The sequence below is a fragment of the Taeniopygia guttata genome, chromosome 2, assembly GCF_048771995.1.
Source record: "Taeniopygia guttata chromosome 2, bTaeGut7.mat, whole genome shotgun sequence".
NCBI classification, from domain to species: Eukaryota; Metazoa; Chordata; class Aves; order Passeriformes; family Estrildidae; genus Taeniopygia; species Taeniopygia guttata.
In genome coordinates this window covers 45,836,320-45,862,055 of record NC_133026.1, presented here as the reverse complement: position 1 = coordinate 45,862,055, position 25,736 = coordinate 45,836,320, and the positions used below count along the sequence as shown (strand labels likewise).

Sequence of the window (25,736 nt, the reverse complement as noted above, 5' to 3'; positions counted from 1 at the left end):
TCCTTAATCAGCACAGTACCAGTCAAAAACTATATACAACCATTACAAGGAATCAAGAGTGCAAAGGAATACAGATTGATCTAACTTTATGACTTTGCTGTTTAATAAGCATACAATGTAATTAAAAGTGCAAGTTTGTGGACTTAAGTCTTAATAAGAGACTTCTGCTGTAAGAAAGAAACACACTTTAGAAGAGCCTGATGATGGGCTCATGTCCCACTAGTTTGCCAGTCTCCAAGCTAATGAACTGATGGGACAAAGAAATACCTACAAAGCCTTAACACAGGCCAAATTATATTTAATGGTACCACAGCTGAAAACAGACAATGTATATTATCCTAAACATACTACCCAAAAATTTGTACAAGATAAGTGAATTCAAATTGCAACAACCCCTGAAAAAGCATGATGAGTTGAACTCATCTGTGGAAAGAGTTTTGGTTGACTCCAACAGGACTAAAAATGCCTAACTTTGAACATGTTGCTTTGTAATGTATGCATGAAAAATGCATTATTTAATAGCAATGAACTGCAACAGAAAGCCTATGATACTCCCACAGGTTTAGATTCTCAGACACCATGAATTCTTAGCCAAGCTTATTTTTAAGTCTACAGAAATAATTAAGCCTATAAAGAAGTACCTTGGTTTAAAGAAATATATTCCAGTCTGGGTTTTTATCTGGGCATATATACTTTTCTATATTTGTTTCATCATATCCCTCTGCCATCTTTCTGTCTATAAGGATGCACAGTTCCTTACCCCTCCCAACCCCACTACATGGCCTGCTGCAATTACATCAGCAAACTGGGTGGTCCTGGCAGCAGAAATTGAAATGATCACCATCTGGAAGTAGTCTTCCAGCCTAATAATCACTGAGAAGTGAAAAAAATTCTTTTAGCCTGTGGAAAAACATCAACCAAATTGCTACAGATGAAAGGAAATTAGTCTGTGGCATTTTCCAGATCAAGGAAAATTGGAATTACAAGTGACTTCTTGCATATTATCTTTAAAGTCTTTGAACATACAGATTCCCACAGTTATTCTGAAACCATAACATTTGCCAGAAAACAGGCAGTGCCTGAAAACCAAAACTTTCTTTTGAAATTGCAAGTGTTGTCTTCCTGTCAGAGCTTAGGGAAAAACAAGACACAAAGCAACCTGCAGGTTTGTTCCATAAGCATTCAGTTACTTTCAAAACAATTTTGTATGTTTGAGTAATGTGAACACACTTGGGAAACCTTCTCTCTCCTCTCTTCCTGTGCATTTGTGTCTTGTGGTTTGAGCAGTTTCAAAAAAGAACTGTACCTCAGTTAAGTAGTTTCTTTGTACATGTCCAAATGCCGAACTGATCTGGTGATCCCTACTGTGCCATAATTGTATTTTCTCAAGTGTACCTTTTGCATAGCCTTTAATATAGTCATCTTCAGCATATGCCTCCTTAATGCAGAAACTGCATTTATTCTCATCAACAAATACTGAGAACTGTCAAGGGGTATCTGTCTTACAGAATTAAGTGACAAGTGCAAAAGCTTTGGAAAAGCTGCTACATCTATTTTAAAACTGAACAGCATATTTATTTACTGCCTCATGAAAGATATCTAGGTCTCAGATACAGACTTAAATAAACACCTCCACAACTGTCTTGATAACTTATATATTAAATCCTACTAACTTTCCAGCTGCAGCTAACAGGAAATTCTAACATGCCTTCCCAGCACTCTGAAGAAGTTGGGTTTTAATACAGCAAGTTCACTGAATAAAAACCAGTATTTGGGGAAGTGAAACAAAGCTTTAAATAAGATTTTTAAACCAAAACAAAACAAATCCTTGCATAAATATGTCTGTCAGCTGATACAGTAATTTCACTCAAAGTTCTTGCTCTAGGGCATTAATATGAACACAGAAGAAAACAAACGTCTTGATTTCACATCTACTTTCACATTTTGCATATTACACTTAAATTACTAGAACAGCACTGCTTCTGAGGCAGTAAGATAATCCAAAGCAAGCACTGATCCTAGAATTCAGCAGTTATTACCAATTTATAATCTGAGTTCAGCCTGACCAACCAGATACAGCTCTCTTCATTGCCTCTTGCAGGTGTCCATGGAATTCAGGTCTGAAGGACACTTCTAGCACTCGTCTCTTTTGGTCTGTCTATTTACAGCCTGAAGCAGAAGTTCTACTCAGTGAATCTCTGTAAAGCTGTGCCTTTTTAGGTGCCCACATTTCCTATCAGTTCCTCCACACAGGTACCTATCTGCATGATGTGTATCTCATCCTCTGTTTTACAGTAGGTTATGTTTCTCTGGTCACATTTCATCACATTTTACTTAAATTAAAGAAACAAAGTGTGGACAGAATAGAAGTGGAGGCAAATTTGTCAGTCAACACACAACAGTTTCTTTTAGCCTAATAACCCAATTTATATATTGATGCAAAGTTGTTAATACGACTTCAGATGCTTCTATTTTGTAGATGAAAAATATTTAACAACTGTGTTTCTATTTAAACTACCTGCCTCAGCTTACAAAATGTTACCTTTTTCTCTAGAAGAATCAATTTAAAAAGGATCAAGACCTGAAAAAAAACACAAAAAGAAAAAAAAGTTAGTGAGTGACCGAGTGCTATTTTTCAAAAATAATGAGCAAGCATAACCTCTTCTTAAAGGTTTTATGTTAATCACTGCATAACAATCAAATGACCAAATGCCATTTGACCAGTGAAAACCAGTGTTCCAATACCATTTCTCCACCTGGATTAAAAACAACCCAAAAAACAACCAAAACTCCACAAAAAAGAACTGTGTAATTTGAATCCCACGTAGCTTAGCAGAAAGAACACGTGCAATTCCAGAATTTTAAAAAACAGTAAGCTACATAAACATAAAAGAGTGCCTCCACAGAACTACTGAAAAAAATCCAGCAAAATAACAAGAAGAATATTCACCTCACCTACTTTTAGGTATCTACAGATGAGGCATCTAGATCAGAAGTGGCTGCCTTAGTCTGGAATGTGCTTTCACTAAAGTTATGCCGGTGGAATGGGAAGGGAAAATCAGGAGGCTGTAAATACCAGTACCTAGGAAACAGTCTTCTTACTCCTAGCTCAGGTATGTTCTAGATATGTTTATTTTTCTATTATATTTTTATTTCTAAATAGTGCAGTCCTTTAAATATCTAGTAGAGAATGCCTACCTTGTGTCTAAAGTGAAGAACAAGATCCCGAGGAGACAAACCTGAGACACCAAAAAGAGCAATTATTACAATTCAACAGCTGATAGGGATACTAATATACTTCTTGTCACCATTTTTCAGCGTGAGGGAGATAGCCATTATGGATTCTGTGTGAACTTTGTTATTTCAATAGCAGAATTCATATAAAATTCTTTTTTTTTTTTCAGCAGGAGCAAGAATTCATCGACAATAGATACAAGAATAACATGAGTAGTCGTATTCTGAGTTAACACCTGTTGGCTGCCACACATCATTAGGGAAACACTGAGGTAAATACCACACTGTGCATTCAGAAAGCACAGGGAAGAGTCAGAACTGAGTGGTGAGATATCCGAAATAATAGGCAGATCCAAGCTTGAACAATTTGATGGTGTGAGGTGCTGAATCTAAAACTTAAGAAGGTATTGTTTACCAGAAGCAAATAAACAGCTGCTAGTCAGACTGTTAGGTCAAGGAGCAATATGGTTTCAACCTGCAACTAATTCCTACTATGAAAGCAATACTACATTTTACATTTATTTAAATCCATTAATAAAGAAATGCAGACCCCTGGTGCATGACCTGTTAATGCACATCAACAAATTAGCTCAGGAAAGGCAGGTGCTGTTTAGTGTAACATCATCTCTGCTGCTTTGTACAAAACAAGTCACTTACCAAGGTAAACTTGTGACCCTTCTAATGAAGTATTGCCCAAGGAACTATTCATATGATCATAAAGTTCCTGTAAAAGTTAGAACAAAGGGAAAAAAAAAAAAAAAACAAACCCAGAAGGTGTTAATGGCATATGGTCACACAAAATTCAGAATAAATAAAATTCACTTATTTAGGGATTTCAGTGGCTTACTCCAGAAAGAAAGCAAAATTTTACTAATGGAATCAACAGAGATACAGGCTGACAACCACATTTGTATCTCATAACAATCAGAAAGTTGACTCTGTCAGATTAGGGTAGTTCATTTACTTCATGTTAAAATATTACAGGAGCTGAATAACTGAATGACTTAGGCAAAAGGATTATTTGAGCATTAAACTAAAATACTAAAGTTTGTAGCCATACACTGAAAACTATTCTGTGTGAATTTTACTGGAAAGTTACCTTTAGAATTGAAATTTGTGAGAAGTCTTTTTCTTCGAAATATGCATGTGTGATGAGTTGCAGCTTTGCCTGAAGTAACCCATATAATGGCTTGGAATAAAAACAAACATGGAAGCAAGTTAATAAAACTATTCAGTCACTCATTTTGAACTTTCATCTTCCATGCTTATGTTGCAATACTGACACTTTATTATACACAGAGTTCATGGATAAGCAGTCTTCAGTAGCTAACTCCCAGCATCTTTCTCCTGTGCTCATTTTAAATGATGATAATTTCATTTTCTTTCCATTTGCATGTACCATACCCTCACTGAGCATCTTTCTGGAAAAGTAGTTTCCTGCTTTAACACTGTTCATAATAGTAATAGCTTCAGTAATAGTTCTTTCTTCAACTTTAGGCACAAAAAGAATTTCTGTTCCCTGCCTGGTGACCAGCAGCTTTTGATGAATAGGTAGAAATAAAAGATATCTCTTCAAAACAAGAAATACAGATATTCTGTATCTGTGGCTATCAGCTAATCTCCCTCACAGTTGAAGGTGGTAGTCACTCTCTCCAGCTACTATGCTAGATAATCTTTGAGGCCCTTTCCAACCCTACCCATTCCATGATTATACTAGCTAAACTCCTCAATTCTACCACATGACACTGAATTAGTAGCATTTAAGAAAGATCAGAGTATCCTCATCCATGACAACAGGCAGACATTTTTCCAGTTACAAGCAGATACCACAAATCAAGGCAGCTCATTCAAAAGCTACAAAGTTCCAATTCAATTTTACTGCAGTATTTTGTTACTCTGCAATGGCTAAGACAGATGTTTGAAGCAAAATGTTCCAAATAAGAATATGGAAGAACAATTGTTAAGGTTACCTGAAAGTGTTTAGGGAGTTAAACAAACATTCTTACCAGCTGACTGAGAACACAGACACTTTTCTGTACAGTTTCTCGGGTGATGTCTGCTTGTCGTACTTTTAATGCCTAAGAAATAGAAGTATTACAGTGTTTTTACTCAAACATAATTTCAAAAATAATTATTTCCCAAGTCTAGTTTCCACATACTACTCCCCTATTTAAACAAAATCCTAGCTATCTTCAATGGTGGAAAATCCAAACCGTGCAACAGTTTTATGTTTTCACAAGGGATAGGATGGGAAGGAGGGGCAGAGATGTCGTCCCCTATGTTAAGGAATGGCTGGGTTGTGAAGAGCTGCCTCTGAGAAAACAGCCACAAGCAGGTCAAGAGTTTGTGGATAGAAATCAAGGACAGCATAGACAAAGGACACCTGCCTGGAGTCTACTACAAGATGCCTGTTGAGAAGGCCTTACTTCAAGAATGGGAAGCACTGTGCTCACAAGCTCTCATCCTAATGCGGGAATTCAACTACCTGGATGTTGGCTAGGAAAACAATGGGTCTGTGGATGCCCCATCTGTGGCAGCTTTCAAGTCTAAGCTGGATGGGGCTTTGAGAAACCTGGTCCAGTGGGTAGATGATCTTTAAGGCTCCTTCCAACCCAAACCATTGTATGACGATTCTATGAGTCTACCTAGTAAAAAGGGTCATAACACTGACATGTCAGAGCTGTATTCTCATCTCTTTATGAGAAGATCCAAATACAGGTATGATGATTGGCAAAGCACTTTTTAAAGACACGAGCATGAGAAAAAGGCAACAGCCTGGAAAAGGAAATAGCATTTTAACTCAGGGGAATGTATCAGAGAGAAACCACAACACATCACTTGCTCTTCTCCAACATCATCTGTGAAAATGGACCGTATCAGAGAGAAACCACAACACATCACTTGCTCTTCTCCAACATCATCTGTGAAAATGGACCAGATTACAAGGTCTCTACTTAGAAATTTCTTGTTTCATACTCAAGCATCTTTTTGAGCCACCCATAAAATAAAAGCTTATCCACAAAATAAGCTACATTCTCAGCCAGAACAAATGGTCCCAGCATTTAACAGTAAACCTAGAAATGGTGAGGGCAGAACAGACACAAATGATTCACTTAACTGTACAAAACAGAAAATGTATGGACTGTAGCCCACACATCAAAAAGGACAGATGGTGAGAGTGCTAGAGTTGTCATATGAAACATACTGGGCTTTATTCTAGTTGTTCCAAAGAGTTCATTTTAAACATCTATTTATCTTCTTAATTGGTTACTAAAAAGCATAAACTGGAATCAAGATCCCAATAAAATGCATAGTTAAATACAGCAAGACTCTAAACCACAGAATACAGTGAAGGCTGGGCAAAAATAATGAGTGAATGAAAACCAACGCTGAACTTAGTTCAAAAGAAATGGAATTAAAAATTGCATGAGTAAAATTTCACCTAGAACAAGAACTTGAAATATAATCAAGATGTAATTAACACAGAAACAGAGTTCATAAACGAGTCATATATTCAGAGAGTGTAAATTAAAACCCAAACCCACACGACATTCCAGAATCTTGGTAATTCACTAAAAAATAAGTAATTTTTAAAGAAATTTGTAATAACTTATAATTCTAATGCAGAGATTATACTACCGTTACTATTTTTGAAAACATGGAATGATTTGAGTAGATTGAATACTTAATTTCCTCAGTGTGATCACGTGCACACTGTGGCTGTCCTCAATTTTTCAGTTTTAGTGCTAAACATTGGTATCACTAAGCAGCTACCATGAATGGGAAGATTCCAGTCTACTCTGCAAGTGTACATTTGGCGAAGGAAGCAGGTGAAGAGAAACATCCCTACACTTGTGTGGTCAGATCCCAGGAAGTACTCAAATTCTCTATGGGGAGAAATTTCGATTTTTTTCACCCAAAAGGCCTACTGCCTGGAAACTTAACTTTGCCACCTGACAGACTGTCAGTTGAGTTTTGCTGCTTGGTGCTGATGGCTGGATGGGCTCTCAACAAACAGAATGGATTTTTCTATTGCCTCAAACATTTCAGAAGATCACAATACACCTGCTGATGTATGGGAAAGAATACTTCTCAGGTTCTGGAAATACATACTGTGAGCATTTTCATAGACTTTTAATGGTACACAATCATGCCTGTTGGTGTAATGCAAGCCACTGAATTTTAGGTTTGTTAGTGCATCAAGCCTATTATTCATTAATATAATTAATTCACAACTTGGAAAGTTACCTTTGCTTCAATCTGCCGATAGCAAGAGACACCATATACCGTGGTTCGATCCCCGCATCTGGGAGGCAGGTGGAAAAACACGGTATCTAGAAAAAAAAGACAAGACTATTTTGTCATTCACTAACAAGAGTTTGGTATCTTTATTTTCAGAATCCCTTAAAGTTTTACCATAGAAACTATTGGCACACACTTATTTTCTAAAAATAAAAGAGAAAGAAAAAGGAACAAGTCACCTGTAAAGCTATGTTTGGACCCAAATAAGTTTTCACATTGCAAGATAATTTGTGGAAGAATCTCCAGGTGTGCAGGGCAGCTTCATGTTTAGCTAGACCAAGCCAACATTGCTTTTCAGAAGCAGCTACTGACAGCAAAGAAGTACCACTGAAAGCTACAGGCATGTTGCTTTCCCAATTCAGGACAAAGGAGCAAAGGCAAGACACTGAGTCAGTGTGTACAATTCGGAGTGTCATGCCATTAAGAAGGCAAACAAGAGTCAAGATAGGAAAAAAAGCCTCAAACAGCAAGGAAGACACACACAGTTGAAAGGTTAGAGCAGCTCCTACCTCTGCCAAGGTAGATATCTGCACCACCACCAGCACTATACTACCAAAAAGAATTTGTGAAACCTAGTCTTACAGAAAATAATTACTGTCTCTGTGCAAGTGCAAAATTAAAAAGAAAAGTATCTATAAAATATCACAAGAAAAAGACATGGCTTGAGATTCACACACACACCGGCTGCTACTGCGAAAAAGTTGTTAAATCCTAAGCAAAGACAGTTGTCCTCTCCTTTCAAAACATGAGTGAAATCTTTTTTGAAACCAACTATTAATTTTTTGTTTGCTTCACAGTAAGAAAATGAATGGGAGAGACAATCCCATATGCATTATGACCAACAGAGAGGAGGACTTTTTATAACAAAGCTTACTACCTTGATCAAGTTTATATTCTAGAGCTCACCTAGGATTTTAGAAAGCCTGTATGATGATTTCCTATACCTAGTCATCCTCTTTGCACAAATGCAACTATCCACAGGAATTAGTTTAAAACTCAAAAACCAGATATCTAATAAAGTTACAGTAAATGAAATACAATTATTACCAGAAAATCTATTTGCCTGGTTCAAGTTCATGTATTCTTGTAGGTATTCCTGCCTACAAAACACAAGGATATGTATTTCCCCTCTGCTTCCAACTCTTTCTTGTCCTTACCAAAAATTAAACATTTATATTCTTCTAGCACAGCAATAAAAATGCTCAAAGTTGAGTATTAACTGGAATGGTACTGAGACAAGAGAGAGCAGGTAAATGCAGCTGCATGTGATTTTTCTAGCTTTGAATGTAGCCTATTTCTTGTAATGTATTTAGCAATGCAGAAATTCAGCAAAAATCGTGACCCAGAGCAGTCAGAGACACTCTTACTGCTGCTAGGAAAGGAATAATTTTGATAAACTTCCTTTGCTTCCAAATGAGATCTCCAAAAGCTGCACAACAAGGAAGCTAAGTATATAATATTAAAAAAAACCCAAAACAATTTAAAAGTAGTATTAAAGGGTTTCTGCGATTTTGCTGTTTAAAATGACTTCCTTGTCTGCTCTGCAGAAAAAAAAGATTAAACAACTGGACACAAATATAAATGTCAGGGATTAATAGAACTGCTAATAAAGTAATAAATGCAATACTAAAAAAATCAAAAGCGCCACAAACTTGATGGTGACTATATGGCAAATGGATATTTCTATCTTTATTCTGCCAACAAAAACCCTTTTAAAGCTCACACTGTTATACTGACATGGCTTTCCGCAGCTTGTAGGTAATTTTTAAGCATGTCTAAATGTGGAGGAGAGTTTATTCACCCTTCAAAGAACTTCTGAGAAAGCCAGCAGCGTTGCTTTTTGCTAGAAGTATGCAAAATTGATATGTAACCCTGAAGTTTTTACTGACATCTGAATTCTGGATGTAGGAGGTATACCTTTACTTTCACCTAAAGGAACATATCATTGCCAGTGTATTTAGCAACTTCAACAAAAAGTGCAGGAAGTATAATAGTAAAAATAATCATTGGTCAGCTGTTCAGATATCGGGCCTTTTCTGTGGATTGCAGCAGAAGTACACACAACTTTTCACTCTCATTTCTCACCTTCCTGATAGTTGTGAGCTCCATCTGGTAAGGCAAGAAATGGCAAGTACTTCCATTCCTCTGGTAAACTGTGGCTGTCATGTCCTTCTCCAGGTTTGAGGGGAGGATAGGAAAAGTCAACCTAAACAATCAAATGAAAAAGGGGAGAAAAAGAGAGAATACATTACAGTTACCATACAAGCAGGCCTCTGATTCAGCCCAGCACTTTTTTCCTACCAATATTATGGGGAAAAAATGGTTTTCTTCCAACTAGCATTGCTTGTCTCTCCCTTCAATGCACCCACAGACTGACTTGTGTGGTTTCACTAACAGGCCCTAGGCAGATTTGGCTTTTAAAGCCTAATTCCTTTCCCTCAAGAGAAATGTAAAAATATCTTCAAGCAGAAAACAGCACCCAAGAGCTGAATATCTTCTTCCCTGTGCGCACAGAGCCAGCAGCACATTGCCACACCTGCAACATCATCAGATTTGACTTCCAAGCCCTTCAAGTGCTTATGACTAGGCAATGCTAACACATGCAGGCTTCTCTTTTACGCTGCTAGACATTGAATCATCTCAGAAACTGTACTAACAGCAAAACTGGTTTATATATTTTTATGTCCCTGACTGCAACATGTTCTACACAAAAGTATCTCCTTTTCCTTTCATTAAGAAATCCTGCTTTTCAATTTTGCCTTTAATTTAATTTCCATTTTCCTCTTTTTCCTAGAAATCGGGACAACCTTTCAATTTCTTGCACTACACTACACATCTACCACAGATCCCCACAATCAGCTTCTTTGCAGTGCAATCTTCTTTTCCTATGGAGACCCCTTTAGGTTTCCAGCCACTTCCACAACTCTTTTCCAGATGGCAATTTTTAATTCAGTGAACAAAATCTAAACACAGATTTCTCAGCAAAAGAAAATGTTTATTGATACTGCAACTTCTCTTCAAGGATATTTAGTTAGTAAGCAAAACTAGTGAGCTGTAAAATGTATGTACACATGGAAAATAAAAAGCATGACAAAGCAAGCATATAAACAATATTTGATGGATAATGAAATAAAATAGTAATAGTGACTAATAGTAATAAAATAGTAATAATACTAATAACAACATCAAAAGAAAAAAAACCTGTGAAAGATGAGAGTACCAAGAAAAAGTGAAATTCTTCACCTTAACACACGATGTCACTGTCTACAACTGTTGCCAACTTGAGAAACAGGTACAAAGGACAAGAAAACATCAGGAGAAATCAGCCTTGATACTTGTATCAATTTCAAGTTTTCTCATTCCTTGTAATGGTGGGTTGACCCTGGCTGGACACCAGGAGACCAAGGCTACTCTATCTTGCTCTATCTCTTCCCTCCTCACCTGGGTAAGGGAGAAAAAATGTAATGAAAGGCTGATGGGCTGAGCTAAGGGAAGGGAGGGCTCACTCACCGTGAGTCACTGTCAGACTTGGCTGGGGGAAATTAACTTTATACCAATAAAACAGAGTAAGATTATAAGAAGTAAACTCAAATCTTGAAAATACCTTCTCCCCACCCTGGGGTGGGTTAATTCCTTCCTAGACTTAACTTTATTGCTGATTCTCTACCTCCTCCCCCAGCAGTGCCAGGAGATGGTTTGTGGTCAGTTCATCACACATTGTCTCTGCTGCTGCTTCCTCCTCAGAGGGAGGACTCCTTCCCCTGCTCCAGCATGGGGACCCTCCCCTAGCAGATTGCTCCATTAACTTCTCCAAAGTAAGTTTTTCTCACAGGAAGAACTCATTCTTCATGAACTGCTCACCAGTGTGGGTCCCTTCCACAGAATGCAGTCCTTCAAGAACAGACTCCAGCACGGGCCCCCCGTGGGGTGACAAGTCCTGCCAGGAGCCTGTTCCAGCACAGGCTTCCCATGGGGCCACAGCCTCCCTCAGGTTTCCATCTGCTCTGGCATGGGGGTGTCTACAAGTGGATCTCTGCTCCATCGTGGACTTCCATGGGCTGCAGGGGAACAGCCTTGCCTTACTGTGCTCTTCATGACAGGCCACAGGGGAATCCCTGCTCTAGTGCCTGGAGCATCTCCAGCCTTTCCTGCTTTGCTAGCCTTGGAGTCTGCAAGGCTCTTTCTCTCACAAACTCCCACTCTTCTCTTCCCTGACTGCAATTTGCTTCTCTGAAATAACTTTCCTTCTCAAATACAGGATCCCAGAGGCGCTACCACCATCCCTGATGGGCACTGACCACCAGCTCTGGGTCTCTCCTTGCCTCTGTCAGACATGGAGGAAGCTTCTGGCAGCCTCTCAGCGAAGCCACGCCTGTAACCCCCTGTAACTATGAGGAATCCATAGAGTCTTTTAAACAAAATACGCCCCTACGGAAAAAAAAGAGCATCTGACTTCTAAATGAGAGACAAATACTGGAATTAGCATCCATTCAAGGAGCAGAGTAACTGTCTGACATTTAGTACACACATACATCCTGAGAATAAAGTGACTGAAAACACTTTACAAAATTATTACTAGAATCTTGCAGGAATAACTTTAGCAATAAATATAGCACAGTTACTAAGTTTAAAACATAGATAGTCAAGGAGCATCTACACTTACATCCTGACTCAAGTATTTTATTTCACTGCATGGCCAACAGTGAGAGATTCAAATTCACCTCTGGAGAAGCTTCTAACAAATACAGAAGAAACCCTGAGTTCCTTAGATTCCAGCAAATGCCTTCAATGCATCATTCCTGACAGGGAAATACTTTGAGTAACAATTTAAGACATCATTGCTTCCAAGCACCTTCAGAATTACCATTGTATTTTGCACTCTAGCCAAATAATGAATTAGGAGACAAATCTAAAGGAAAGATGTAAGATGAGTCAAGCTACATGAAAAACACGTATTCACTAAGGAAACTCCTTTTTAAAGCCCAGAATAAAGCTGAGAAATCTGGCTCCTGTGTTCTTTTTACAGTGTGAAATTTGATGAAGAATGACTTTGTTCTAGCTCACAATATGTTACCAACACCTCAGCTGCTATCAGATAATCCCAGCAACAGGGATTTCTGCTGGTTCTGTCAGTTCCAAATTCAACTGCACAGGCATTAATGATACTGATGACAATCTTGTTTTCTATTAGTTGTCTTCTTTCAAAAACCACTTTTAATATAAATTTCTGTATGCATGTGCGTGTATAAGAGAGAAGACCATAAAACTCAGCCAAATCAAAACTAAAACTGCTTAAGTGGCCTTAAATACTCTATTTTATAGATGCACTTTATGACAGTCCTGATTTACACTATGACATACTATTATCTCTCCTTCTTCCCAAGAGGATCCATATGGGACATAGCCTGGTTTCTAAGGAGGAATCACATTCATGTAGTTTAATAGAATTGCTGCTGGCCAAAGTACCAAAAGTGTGGAAGTAACAAAGAATCAGGAAAAAGGACAATCCAAGAAGAAGAGCATGCAATGCCCTGGAGGACTTCCTTCCATCCCTCCTCCAACTTAACAGTTCCCAGTGATGAGAAAGTTTGACTTTTTGATATTAAATAAGCAGTCACTGCAGGTGGGACTCATGTCAGCTGACTGTATGTCAAAAAGCAAGATCTCCGAGGCAGTTTTCCTAAGCATTCTGTGAAGCCAACAAAAACAGACACCCACAGCAGGTGATTCATCTGATCTGTTTCTTCTGACCATCTCTGAAGAGAGCTAGCTTTAAGTCTAACTTGCAGATGACTGACTTAATGCCGACGAAACTCACCCTAACTGTTTCCCATCCTCTAGATGTTCTGCTTGATTTCTCCAGCTCAGTTTGCAGACTTGCATCAATTGCAGTTAGGAATCCTTTGCATGGAAAGAAACTATTATTTTAAAACCAAAGCTTTATAAGAATATAGAGGAGGCTCAAAAAATTGGCTAAAACCTCACAGTTCTTGAAAATTAGGAAACTGAGCAGTGCACATGTACAGAGGTGGTAATTATGGGGTAAACAGAATTTCAGTTCTATCAGTTCTGAATTTTCAAACAAATGGAGTCTCAGTAAAAACTTTTCTCAGCCTGCATGTGCAAATTACCAAGAAGCACTCCTAGGGAAGACTACTTAAAAAGTTACTTTCTTACCATTTTCCACCTTAAATCCAAGACAAACCATGACAGGGGGAAGAGGTGGGACTACTGAAGAGACCTGTCTCACACCTCTTTTTCACCCTCTTTACAGAATGAAGAAAGAGTAGCTCATTTTTTATTTAAGTACAACGGCTTGTTATGTAAATCCATCCATATATGCATGTGCATGCATAAACATACACATAAAGGTCTCTGTATGTCATTAATATATGTATTACTACAAAAATGCCTGCAAATATGAGAAATAAAACCTTTCATAAAGCCCAGTCATCAACAGGAACAAAGATATACACACAAGTTTTTAGGGCTGAGGGCCAGAGAAAATTTTACAGGTTTTTGTCTCCTCAATTGAATTAAAGAAGACTCCTCAACAAGATGAAATTCAAATTCAAAGCTGAACTCCCGAGAGACTTCAAAATAAACTACATAAAACATGAACTAGTATCTCCATGCATTTCTTACTCTTCCAAGTGTCAGGGATCTTCATTCCATCTGGAAATATTGGACATGCCTGTCAAGGGGTTTTGATGGCAATGCTTTTTGCCTGCTCAAACTGTCATGTTCTCTAAGCAGATGGGTCCTGATGGATTTCAGAACTAAAAACAATACAGAATATTGTCTTGAGGTTTAGGGGAGAAATAAATGTGTTCTTCACTACACAAAATACTTCAACTCTTATGAATTATCAAGTTAAAATAAAATCTGTTTTTTAAGAATCTCTTAAATAGAAGTACAACTGAATTTCTGTAAGTAACATTTTTTGTTTTTCTGGAATTCTGCAGCATTAACTAACCTTTAATATGCAGTTTGTATTGAATCCAACAGTTTGGATGCAAAGCACCAATGAACGCACAATTCTAGTGGAAAAAAAAAATCCAGGCAATCTGCTTTTCTTCCTTGTCTTTAAAGGCACTTCCTAGCCAAAATAAATTTGCTACACATTCATTACATCAAAATAAAAAAACATGAGAGTAGGCAAGGAAAAATGCATTTAAGTTTCTACACCTAAGAATAAATATGATAGTTGTTCTTTAAGAAAAATGCATTGACAGTATCTTCTATTAAACTGCAAATACACAATCAGAAGAGAGGTTAAAAATGACACTGATAAAAGAGGAATTTCCAAATATATGGGTATGTCCAGCTAAACTATTCCACTAAAACATCTGACAGGCAGTTGGCATTAATTTCATACTCAGGTAAGGTTGTTCTCCTTATCTGTGAAAAGTGCTTAATTCTTAATCAAAGCAGAATCCTCAGTGAACACTAAACACTAATAATTTAAAATGTGCTGGCAAGTCAGTAAAACCTTCCTATCCTGCCCACTTCATCTACTATCATATTTGAATAATAGTTACAATATAAGCTCTCCACTTTAGTATAACAGGCATTTTGGAAGATTTCTCTTCAGATAAGTTATGAAAAACCATCTGGACTCAAGTAAATTTTTGCATTGTTACAATGCAGAGATTATTTAATCTCAAAAAAATCTAAACTCTTTAAAATTACAGTATCATGTTGAAGACCCAGGATGCCTTCAGTAAGTTACAAAATTTAAATTACAGGAAGCAAACTCATTCCATCCTCTAAACAATTGCTTTGATTTCTCCCATTGCTTTGACTGCAACAAACAGGTAGGATAATTGCTTGAAAGAAATGGAGATCAGCAAAACCCAGTAATTACATTCCTATTTAGAAAATATTTTCCTTTCACAAATCCTTACAGCACATTTAATTTCAAGGATACTAGCCCTTCCTCTCTAAAAAAGAAAGGCAGAAGTATGCTAAATAGAGTATAACTGCAGCAGTAATCAAAAAAACCCAACAGATAAAAATTACACCTAAAAGTTGATACCTCTTTATAAATAAGTCAGTATTTGTTCTTCACTTGAAGTAGGGATTTCTAAAATCAGTTTCACAATGTATTAGTCCTGGCATAACCAGACCCAGAGAAGAACAGCACAGCAGTGACCTTATCTGGATCACCATAACAACTGCAGCACGACTGCAGCACAAATGAAAATCTAAAAGCATTGTTTCTCATTCAGCACTAAGAACTATTTATTATTTAAATAACAATCGAATTTAAATTACAAACCTCCCCCATTTTTGCAAGGCAGAACCAACAGATCAGGATCTGCAAGCTGAAGAGCCCATACACATAGCAATAATGCCTATGCAGTAATATAATGACCTCTAACAGCAGAATTTTAAATATACATTATACATTTATATAAATATGAATATTTGTAACAACTATGTATAATACATGTATATATGCATACAAAAATATATATGAAGAATGCATGTAATACTTACTTACATAAATATATTTTAAAATACACTATATACACAAATAGCAACAGCAAAAGAAATCACTGTATTACAAGAAGGCAGGGCATAGTTGTTTCTATCCTTCCAGCTCCTGAAACTGGTACTTCCTCACATTTCCACATTGATAAAGCCATAGAGTGGCCACTTACACAAGTTCTAAGGCACCATTTGTAGGCACAATATCACCATTCAAGTTTGCTTCAAAAACTTTGACTAGGTTAGAAAAGCTCTGACTCTTACTGAGGCCCTTGAAGGATAAAATAACCTGAAACACCCAAGTCTTTGTTTTCAACATGATGCTAACATGCATTCTAGACACTCTTTCCAATTATTTAACACTTTATTTTTATAGTCCTAGAGATCAAGCCCTATATATATACTGTGATTTGGAAGTTTGGCTCTTAGTAGTCTCTTCAAAAAGAGAAGAAAGAAACCACAAAAAACACCACCAAACCCACACTCCTCCCAGAAAAGGAACTTAATACTACTGCAATCATTCCAGCCAAGGGGGCTTGCTTGGGAATGTTGTGCTGTCAAGACAAGATTTGTACCACTACAGAAAGCAAAAATTCATATAGGATGACCTCTGGCAAGAGAGAACAGCTTCCCTGATTAAAGGAGTGAGGGCACCCCAACCTCTACTCCTAACAAAAACGTCTGTCCAACACAGCAGCCAGTAGAGACCGGAGTCAGCAGCAGCCAATTCTTCACCCACAGATCAGCTCTTAATGCCCATCTTAGTGTCCATGGGCTCTTAATGAGCACACCCAGCCACAAGGACTGTGGCATTTCTCCTCTCCAGGGACAGCACTCCCACCTCACACAGAGACTCAGACATGCAGCCTTTCCTTAGCTCTGCTCCATGCCCTGCCTCCCAATAGCAAGGAGCTGGCAACAAGTTGACAAATGCTACACTGAATCCACCTCCCTGTGGGACAACGTGAGGACCAGGACAGCAGGCAAGCTTCTAAGCACTAGGACTCATGGGTTTAGAAATAGCCACCGTGTGTCACTCACCCAGCACCTACTGCTGAGCCAATGCGGTCCAAGCGAGCCATCACCTGGTCTTTAGGAGCCAACAAGCATTCAGGCTCTTGGCCACAGGACATCTGATGGGCCCAAAATTGCTCTCAGTGAATTTGCTCCTTCCTCACAAGTTTCAACATCAGAATTACTCCTGAGACAGCAAATCTGTCTCAGCCTCGTTACACGCAGGAGGCTGAGAAGGTGCATAAACACAGTAACACAATGAAGCACAGAACACACTCTGCTCTCAGTGACCCCAAGGAAGCAGGCAGGCAGCTCCTTGTCCCGCCCCCAGCATGCTGGGGCAGCAAGGAACTTGCTTTCACACCTTGTACCCACAACTTTCTTTGCTTTTAGAAACAGCATGCTGCCTACGTGTATTAACTCAGCATCTCAGACAAGCTTTAAGATGGATTACCAAAACTAGGCACAGACCATCAAGTCAGGTGATATTAGGACAGGGAACACAAAGTGGAGCCTTGCAAGTTCCAATTTATTCCTGTTGGAGTGACCTCTGTTCGGTGATTTTACAGCTTTGAACCTCCCCCTATTCTACACATATGTAAATTACAATGCCACCTCTAGTGCCAAGAGCCCAAGCCACTATTTGAAAACATTCTGAACACGTAAATGAAAGGTGCAGCAGAAATACAGAAATACATGTTTTATTGATTTGGCATTAATTCACTTATTCAAGAGAAAGGCTGAGATTCCTGGCACGGGATATTTAAATAACTAGTCAGATGTTATGACACATACAAAGAACAGACAAATCATAAGATGAAAGTTAAGTATGATGACTATGGGAAGCATTACATAACTGCAAATGGGTATTTAGGAACCTTCTCTCAACTTGCATATCAGGGCAACTATGAAAAAAATATCCAGTATGGAATCCTTTCTTCAGTATGGAATGCTTCACTTCCCAGGCAGCACTTCACAGAAGTGACTACAAGATTATCAAAGTACAGGGCTCTTTGAAAAACTAAACAAAGAAACAAAATAAAGAAACAAACAAATCAACCATACCACGAAGTTCTTCTTGAACGCTGAACACTAAGTATTATGTAAGTGGATTAAACAGTTATGCAAAAAATGGAAGTCATCATTAACTCTACACAAGAGATTAGAATCTGCAGTATTGTTTATAGAAGTACATGTGTACCAGCAATTCATTGTGTATTTTAAATTATTAGCACCTCATGCCAATTAGAGTAGCCTTACAAATAAAAGCTAAAAGCCTCTTTAAAAGTTACAAACTGTTGAGCATAAAATTCACATATATTAGACAAAAGACTAATCTTTGATACTTGATGTATGCTATGATTATCTTTATTAGGAGATTTCATGCTCACAATGGTCCTTTAAAGTGCTTTAATATTATTAAAGCAGGGAAGAAAACCAAAAGAATTGTGCTAATGTTTATAGATTATCATCAATATAAACAGGAACTAAGCACTTCAGCTTGATTCCAGCTTAGTTCCTTTTCACCTTATTTTTGTTTCTGTGGTTCCATTAACAATATCTTGCTTAATCACTGGACAAGATTACCTATTGCATAATACCTGCATACTGTGCTCCCCCCGAAACAAAGACACAAGGAAGTTAAAGACAACAAAGCATACACTTCACTTGCATGTTTAAGAGCATCAAGCACATCTAAAAGAATCACAGCAACTACTGGAGTGACAAAGATCAAGAAGGGAAAAAAATAATTGTCTAGTAAAGCAGAGTCTTGGAAGAAAGGCAGCAAACAAAACAAGGACTAAGACAGGCTGGAAAGTGTTCCCCTGAAACTTCCCACCCATGGAATCTACGGAAGAGAACAACTTCAATATTTTCCTCAAAAAACATGCTACAAACAAGAGTGCAGCAGACCTGGAAACGTAGGCAGTTTGCAAGAGCTGATAAAAAGTGCAGACTGACCTTGCTCATTCCTTAGAAAGCTCCTAATCCTGCAAAGTCAAGCCTAAATTGCCAACACTTCTGCTTAAAGACACCTGCTTCCTAGGCACCAGTGAAAAAGGCCATGTGCGTGGATTGTTCAGACCATGTCAGGTGCCAATTTCTGCAGATAACAAGGACCATCTTCCAGAGCTCAAGTATCTGAAGCTCTCAAATTATGAAGATCACATACACAATCCAGGAAGAATTAAAGGACATTCTTCCCTCTCAAGTATTATATTCAGGCTCTTCTCTTAAACTGGGTATTAGCTGTTTCTCTCCTGATCTTAGGTTTCCTTTGCATACCAGGAAGAAAACCTCTGGACAGGAAAGAGAGGGAGATTCATCTTCGAGCACAGTCCACACAAAAACAACCTCACAACAGACAAGTACCCAGACACTACTTTGGAGGAAGCAGGCATCACATTTACATTATAAAGTTCAGTACCTTGAATATCCTTACAGCAAACTTTAGGATTCCATGGAAATTTGCCTTTTGCTATTTACAGTAATCCAGTCCCATGTCTGTGGGAGTTTGAAATGTCATCTTCCACAGAAGTACAGAGAAGTGGGTCAAAATACACTGCCGTTATTTCACAGATCAAAGATCCTGGGCAAACAAAACTGACCGGCAGAGCAAGCATTCCTGGACACACACCTCACTGCCTCACCTTCCCTACCACTCACAATTCAATTTTTTGCCATAACACAGTAAGAAATGCATATGTCAAAGAGAGCCAAAAGTAAAGCGGAATAATTTTAAATGCTTAAGAGGGTACGTGAGAAAACGGTCACCTGCTGCACAAGGTCAGCAGTGCTGTGCTCAACTGCTCAGTTGAGCAGCTGCAAAAAAGCTGGGCCTTGCCCCAAATAAAGTGAGATTCTGTGTGGCCTCACTGGTGGTGACACAGTGCCCGAGTTCACTCAGATGTGATTAGCTTAGAAGCCTTGCAGCATCACGAGAAGATAGGGAGTGTTGTGGCAGGTCAGGCACTTCCTCAGCAACCAGCCGAAGGTTTACAGGGACTTGTGCCTAGCTCTCTCACCCCCAAGTTTTTCTAGCTTTCCTGAAATGCTTCCATCCTCTCCTTTACAAATACATCAGTTCTCATTTTAACTCTGCCTTCAAAATGAATCATTTCTAGAGTACTTATGATACTTATGACATTTTAAGCCTTCCTACACCCTCAGAGGGTATTATCTCTCTGCTTCTCCATGTAAATAAAGCCTGGAGACACAGCTCAAGTGATGGTCACAGCACATGTGATCACAACTGGAGAACTGCACCTCAGGACTTTCACTCTTCTACCATGACTATAAATCAAAGGTCTTTCCATGTATTTTCAACACAGTTTGCGTCTTCTAGTTAAGGTCTGTTCAGGCTGCATTTTTCCTAAAGACAAGGTAGGTAAGGACCTTCCACACTAGTTAATGCTTTCAAAAACTGAAGTGTTGTAAGGCAAATAAGGTGCTTTATCACTCGCCTGTATTCAGAGAAAGTGTTTTATTACTCAAAAAAAAAAAAACTTTCCCCTTTTTTGCTCCCAAATCACCTGTTATTCACTACTACAGTTCCTCAAAACAACTGAGGAATTTGTTTTCAGCCATTCCAGAAGAAAGGCACAAATAGTCCTGAAGTCCAAGTCTTACCAGCCTACACTGAAGCAGATCAACAGAACCTGGTGCAGTAGGTAATGAGTTGAGCAGCTACAGATACTCTAAAGCACATCAGACCATATCTGTGGCAGCTTTCCCTTATTGTCATTTGTGCCCCAATGCTTTTGTGCCTTGAATCCTACAATCCTGTGAAGTGCGTAGAACTCGTACTGCACCAAAACTGTGTTTTACATTTATGGGCAAGAGTTTGAGCAACTAGATACAATGAAGTGCTGGTTTTGCTGTTACTTTTTCCTGAGGCCACTCCTCTTATCCATAGCAAAGGGAGATCAAAAAAGGAATTTTTAATGTTTGTCATTTCATTTCAGATGCATGAAAATCATGATTGAATGCATACTGCCCATGAGTTCTGCCCACTGCAGGACATTTACTATTTAATGACTCACTGAGGAGGGTTCCCATAATAAGTCAGCCAGCATACAAAGCCAGAAAACCTGTCACCATTCCTGCTTCCTGCCAACTGCCATTCCCTTCCTTAATGGGCCTGTTGAAAGTGTGTCAAATACTAGGTGGACCTAGTAGTTTGCAGCCAAGTTTTTCCTCCCATTCTCTGGACACTGCCATAGCTACCTCTAATCCTTAGCAAAAAGAGACAGCAACCAGCACTTTTTGCATATCTCCTTGGATCCACAGCAACTCAGTAACTAAGGAGTCCAAACAAACAGGATGGCAATCTTCTAATGTAGACAACCAAAAGCCTGCAGGTACTCTCTCCAAAGGTTTACTCCATACTTGCTAGAGAAAACTCCTCCCAGTGTGCTCACAATTTTTAGTGCTTTAGTTTTCAGATAACAGAAAGCCTTCCTGACAGTGAGTGGCAACTCCCAAGCTTTTAACAGCTGCCTGGGTAACTGGATCCCCAAACATAACAAAGTAGATATGGCAAAACCTCACTTTGTCCCTTATATTCTAGCAAAATGACCCCCAGTTAAACAGTCACCCCTTGAAAAGAGCATGAGGAACAACTGTGGCACTCACACTCCCAGTCCAAAGGCACACAGAGATTATCTGACTCTCCTTCTCTTTCAAAAACAAATGCATATGGATTGTTTTTCAAGTCTGTGAAAGAAAAAGATATTCCTATACATTTCCAAACTGCACATCAAAGCCTTTACACATTACACATTTCTTATCCTATAAGTTAACCAACAAGAAGAGCTGTACATTTCAAGTGATGAAGCTTCAGAAGCAAAGGCAGCTAATGAAAGAACCTAGCATCAAGAAATCCATAGAAAATCCTAACTCCACATGCATTTCCTAGTAAGGCTACAGAGAAAAGATGTGGGAACAGAAACTGAAAGGAGCCTTCTCAGGCAAACCAGGTGGATTCCTGTTAGGCAGCCTAGCTCTATGCTCTTTCAGTCTTAACCTTTCCACATTCACTCTGAGTGATGTCCATTTGAGCACTGTTGCAGACCTTTGCTTTTCTGCACTTCACAGTTTCAGCTATGCAGCCTGCAGCACATGCTCAGACAGTTCATACCCACTGGTTCTTGTGCCAACATCTGGGTTTTCCTCCTCATTTTTAACTTTCCAACAGTTTCTTGGAATGCAACTACATGTAATTCACTGTATCAATGAATACCTCAAAGATCATTATCAATACTTTAAAGGTCATTGAGAGCAGCCCTGTGGAGAAGGATTTGGGGGTGACAGCTGAGCCGGCTGGCAATGTGCACTTTGCACACTGTAGCCCAGAGAGCCAACCATATCCTGGGCTGCATCATAAGGAATGTGGCCAACAGGTCAAAAGATGTGATTCACCCTCACTGGTCCTCTTGTGCCTGTGTCCGCTGCAGCTTGTACCTGGCAAACAGAACCTGTGAAACAACTACCTCAAAATCAACCCACCAAAACAAGGCTTGCTTTTTAGTCAGCTCAGTTCCCCATTTCAGCTTGCCACAACTGCCTCTGCTTACCAGTTGTGAAGAGGCAGGAGAGAAAAAGGGAAGAATGTTCCCATACCTACAGAGGTGAATACAGTCTCCATATCTACTTTGTTAGCCTACCTAAGGAAGCTCTTCTACTTTTAGTCTGCTTCAACAGAGGCTGCCCAGGGACTATCTCATCCAGTTCTGGAAGAGAGAATTCAAATCCCTTTCTCTGAAAAGTGGATCAGAATTTACATGCATTGATAAACATATTATCACACAATAGGATTACATACATTGTCATTCTTGCCCTCAAATCACACTACTTTGGTGACTTAGCCTTGACCACGTGGTCTCATTTCTTTTCCAGACATCTCCTTGTGTCAATTCCCAAACTTATACTGTTATTATTCATTCCTATTGCACAACTTCATAAGGCACCCCATTTTTATCACTCCAGTATTTCTTATTGTCCAGCTCTTGCACAACTTTCCAGTTTTCCCTTGAAATAGTAATTCCTCAAGTTTGCTTATCATAGTTCAATTTTACGGTGTAAACAATACCAGCTCCACTTTCAATCTTGAGAAACACTTCGTGCAAGTACCTTTCAAACCAACAGTTCCTCTTCTGACTCAAATCTGTTTCTGCTTCCTCTCCTTCATATTACTCTTTACCAAGTACCAGCTCTTGCACTAATTCTCCTATATCTCTGCCTTAAGAATAAGCATGATCCGTTATCAAGTTCCCAGCAGATTAGAGCTACTCCATTTCTTTCACAGAGAATGGAATTCAATCACTTATTCTTACAAAATATGCAGGTCAGTCAGGTATGATCTATCTTTAGCAAATGCACATAGGACCCAGTCTACTTAGTTTCATGTTGTTAATTAATTCTTTCTTTCAAAAATTCTCTAGAGTCATGCATACTACTGATGTCAAATTCATTAGGCTATAGCTGTGCCACTCCTAGCCTCCAGCTCTTTTAGAAAGCGTTCTCCATAGTTCAGTAAAAAATCTGCTAAGTCAGAGGTAAGATACATTTAAAATTAGATTTCTGTTTAGCTTTCCCTTAGGAAGCCTGGCTGGTTGTGGTTCTAACTGACTGTTATTCTATTCCTGCAATTATTCTCCCTGTGACTCAGCTACCCTGTCCCCTTCCTAAACTGCCTTCCTCTCCAGCTTCTCCAGGTCATTTCTTGAGATAAAGAAATTTCAGTTCAGAGGTTTTTTGACCTATTTTTTGACAACATCTCAAAATGTACTTCTATAAATATTTTACTGGCGACAAAAAAAAATTCACTGCTACTAATTTATAGTTTGGGGGTTTCTTTGGGTTTTTTCTTCTTTTGTTTTCCTTGCATCAACACCACTTAATGTGCAGAAGAAGCAACAAAAGCCTAGGTCTTTCCCAAGAGGCCAACAAAGAAAAGGCAAAAATATGCTCTTCTTCCTACAGATACCCAACTAAGGCTCAACTTGTAACACTGTTTGACAAGAAAGTGACTAATAAATATCACAACCCTGACAACCCAGATGATCTAATTACTTCACATGAACTGAGATTGTTAACATCCATATGTGAACAGCACCCAGACACCCTGAGGAGAAAGGATGCATTCAAAAAAACCATGCACATCTTTCAGAGACGGAGTCATTGCACCTTAGCCTCTGAGGAACTGTGCTTGAATTTTTTGCTGAAGCAATAATTTAATTCTCAGCTACCTTGTATGGAATGTGTTTACAAGGGTCAGATCAACCCTTGTACAATGATAACCATCACGTTCATTATGTCTTGGCAATTTTTACAAATGCCAGGAACTCTTTATGGAAAAAGACTCACTGGAAATCCAACATTATGTCTATCTGCTTTTGTCACAGCAAAGCAACTGCATGGGCATCCCAGCTGGGCAACCACATCCCCTGCTTCAAGGGTTAAAAAATACTAAAACAATCACAACACAAACCAGCCATGAAATACATGACATAAAATCCTTCTACCTTACAGGCCACATGAAGCAGTCAAGTATTTATGAAAGTGGGGAAGAGACAGGCAAAGAAAACTTATAGCCAGGGTGGGCTTGTTACCCTGGGGCTGTTTGGTACAAGATACACCTGAGCATTCAATGATGGGCCAGCAGGGACAGAGGAAGGTAGATTAAAACACCATTTGGGGCTTTCTCCTCAGGATTCTCTGACTGAACGCATTAAGCACGCACGACTCGAAACAGATCGGGTGCCACGGGGTGCGGCGCGGCCCCTCATTCCCGGGAGCTCACCCCGCCGGCCTTCGCTCCGCCTCGCTCCCGGCGGGAGCGCCGAGGCGGGGCGGGAAGGAGGCAGCTCCATGACCACGAACTGCCCGGGGCGAGCCGAGTCACGGCGCAAACAGGCATCCCCCGGCCGGGGGAGGCCGCGGCCAAGCGGGGCCTCGCCGGCCCCCAGCCCGTCCTTCACCGCCCCCTGCCCAGAGCGAAGCCCCCCAGCCCCCGGGACGCGCCCCTCAGCGGCGGCTTCCGCAGCCGGGCAGGCGCCGCTGGGCGCGGGGGAGGGGACCGGGGGAGGGCCGGGAGGAAGCAAGAGGGGAGCGGAGAGGCGGTAGTCGAGGGACAGCCGCGCCCCCTCACCTGACAACCCTTCTTGTGGTGGAAGCCCACCACCACGATGTGCAGCACCGGGCCCCGCTTCTCCATGGAGCAGCCCGGCGATGGCCGCGCCGGAGGATGCCGCCGTGCCCGGCTCTCGCTCCGCCCCCCGGGGTCCGGCGGGGACGCAGCCCCGGCCGCCTGCGCTTCCGCACCGCGCGGCCCGGGAGGGCGGGCACGGCCCTCGGCGCCGCCCTCCGCCCGCCCGCCCCGGCGCGGGTCGCGGAACTCGGGGTTAGCTGGGCTGGGGAGGGTTGCGCGACTCCAGGTCGTACAGCTTAGTGGCAGCCCAGAAAGAGCGCTAGGAGTTGTCTCAGTACCGTTTAGTGAGGTTAGTTGTTGAAGGTTAGAACTGAGGGAAAAAATCAAGGTAAGGCTTCTTCCCTCAAGGGGCTAAATCTCCGAGAAAAGGAGGGGACACCTCATCGTGCTCCACAAGCGCCTGAAAGGAGGCCGTGCCCAGGTGGGGGCCGGTCTTTTCTACCGGGCCTGCAGTGAGAGGGCAAGAGGGAATGGCCTTAGG

At 40.0% G+C, this 25,736-nt stretch overlaps 1 protein-coding gene across 1 annotated transcript in view; it reads right to left on the bottom strand.

The window, feature by feature from the left end:
- Positions 1-25,404, bottom strand: part of AVL9 (AVL9 cell migration associated) — a 40,819-nt gene extending 15,415 nt beyond the window's left edge. The window contains exons 1-8 of the mRNA XM_030265168.4: positions 25,196-25,404; positions 9,622-9,742; positions 7,483-7,568; positions 5,241-5,312; positions 4,334-4,423; positions 3,892-3,958; positions 3,199-3,239; positions 2,543-2,581 (exon numbers count right to left, since the gene is read on the bottom strand). Coding sequence (XP_030121028.4) covers positions 2,543-2,581; positions 3,199-3,239; positions 3,892-3,958; positions 4,334-4,423; positions 5,241-5,312; positions 7,483-7,568; positions 9,622-9,742; positions 25,196-25,261 — 582 coding nt within the window. The 5' untranslated portion in view covers positions 25,262-25,404. The remainder of the gene's footprint in view (positions 1-2,542; positions 2,582-3,198; positions 3,240-3,891; positions 3,959-4,333; positions 4,424-5,240; positions 5,313-7,482; positions 7,569-9,621; positions 9,743-25,195) is intronic.
- Positions 25,405-25,736: the final 332 nt, after the last annotated feature.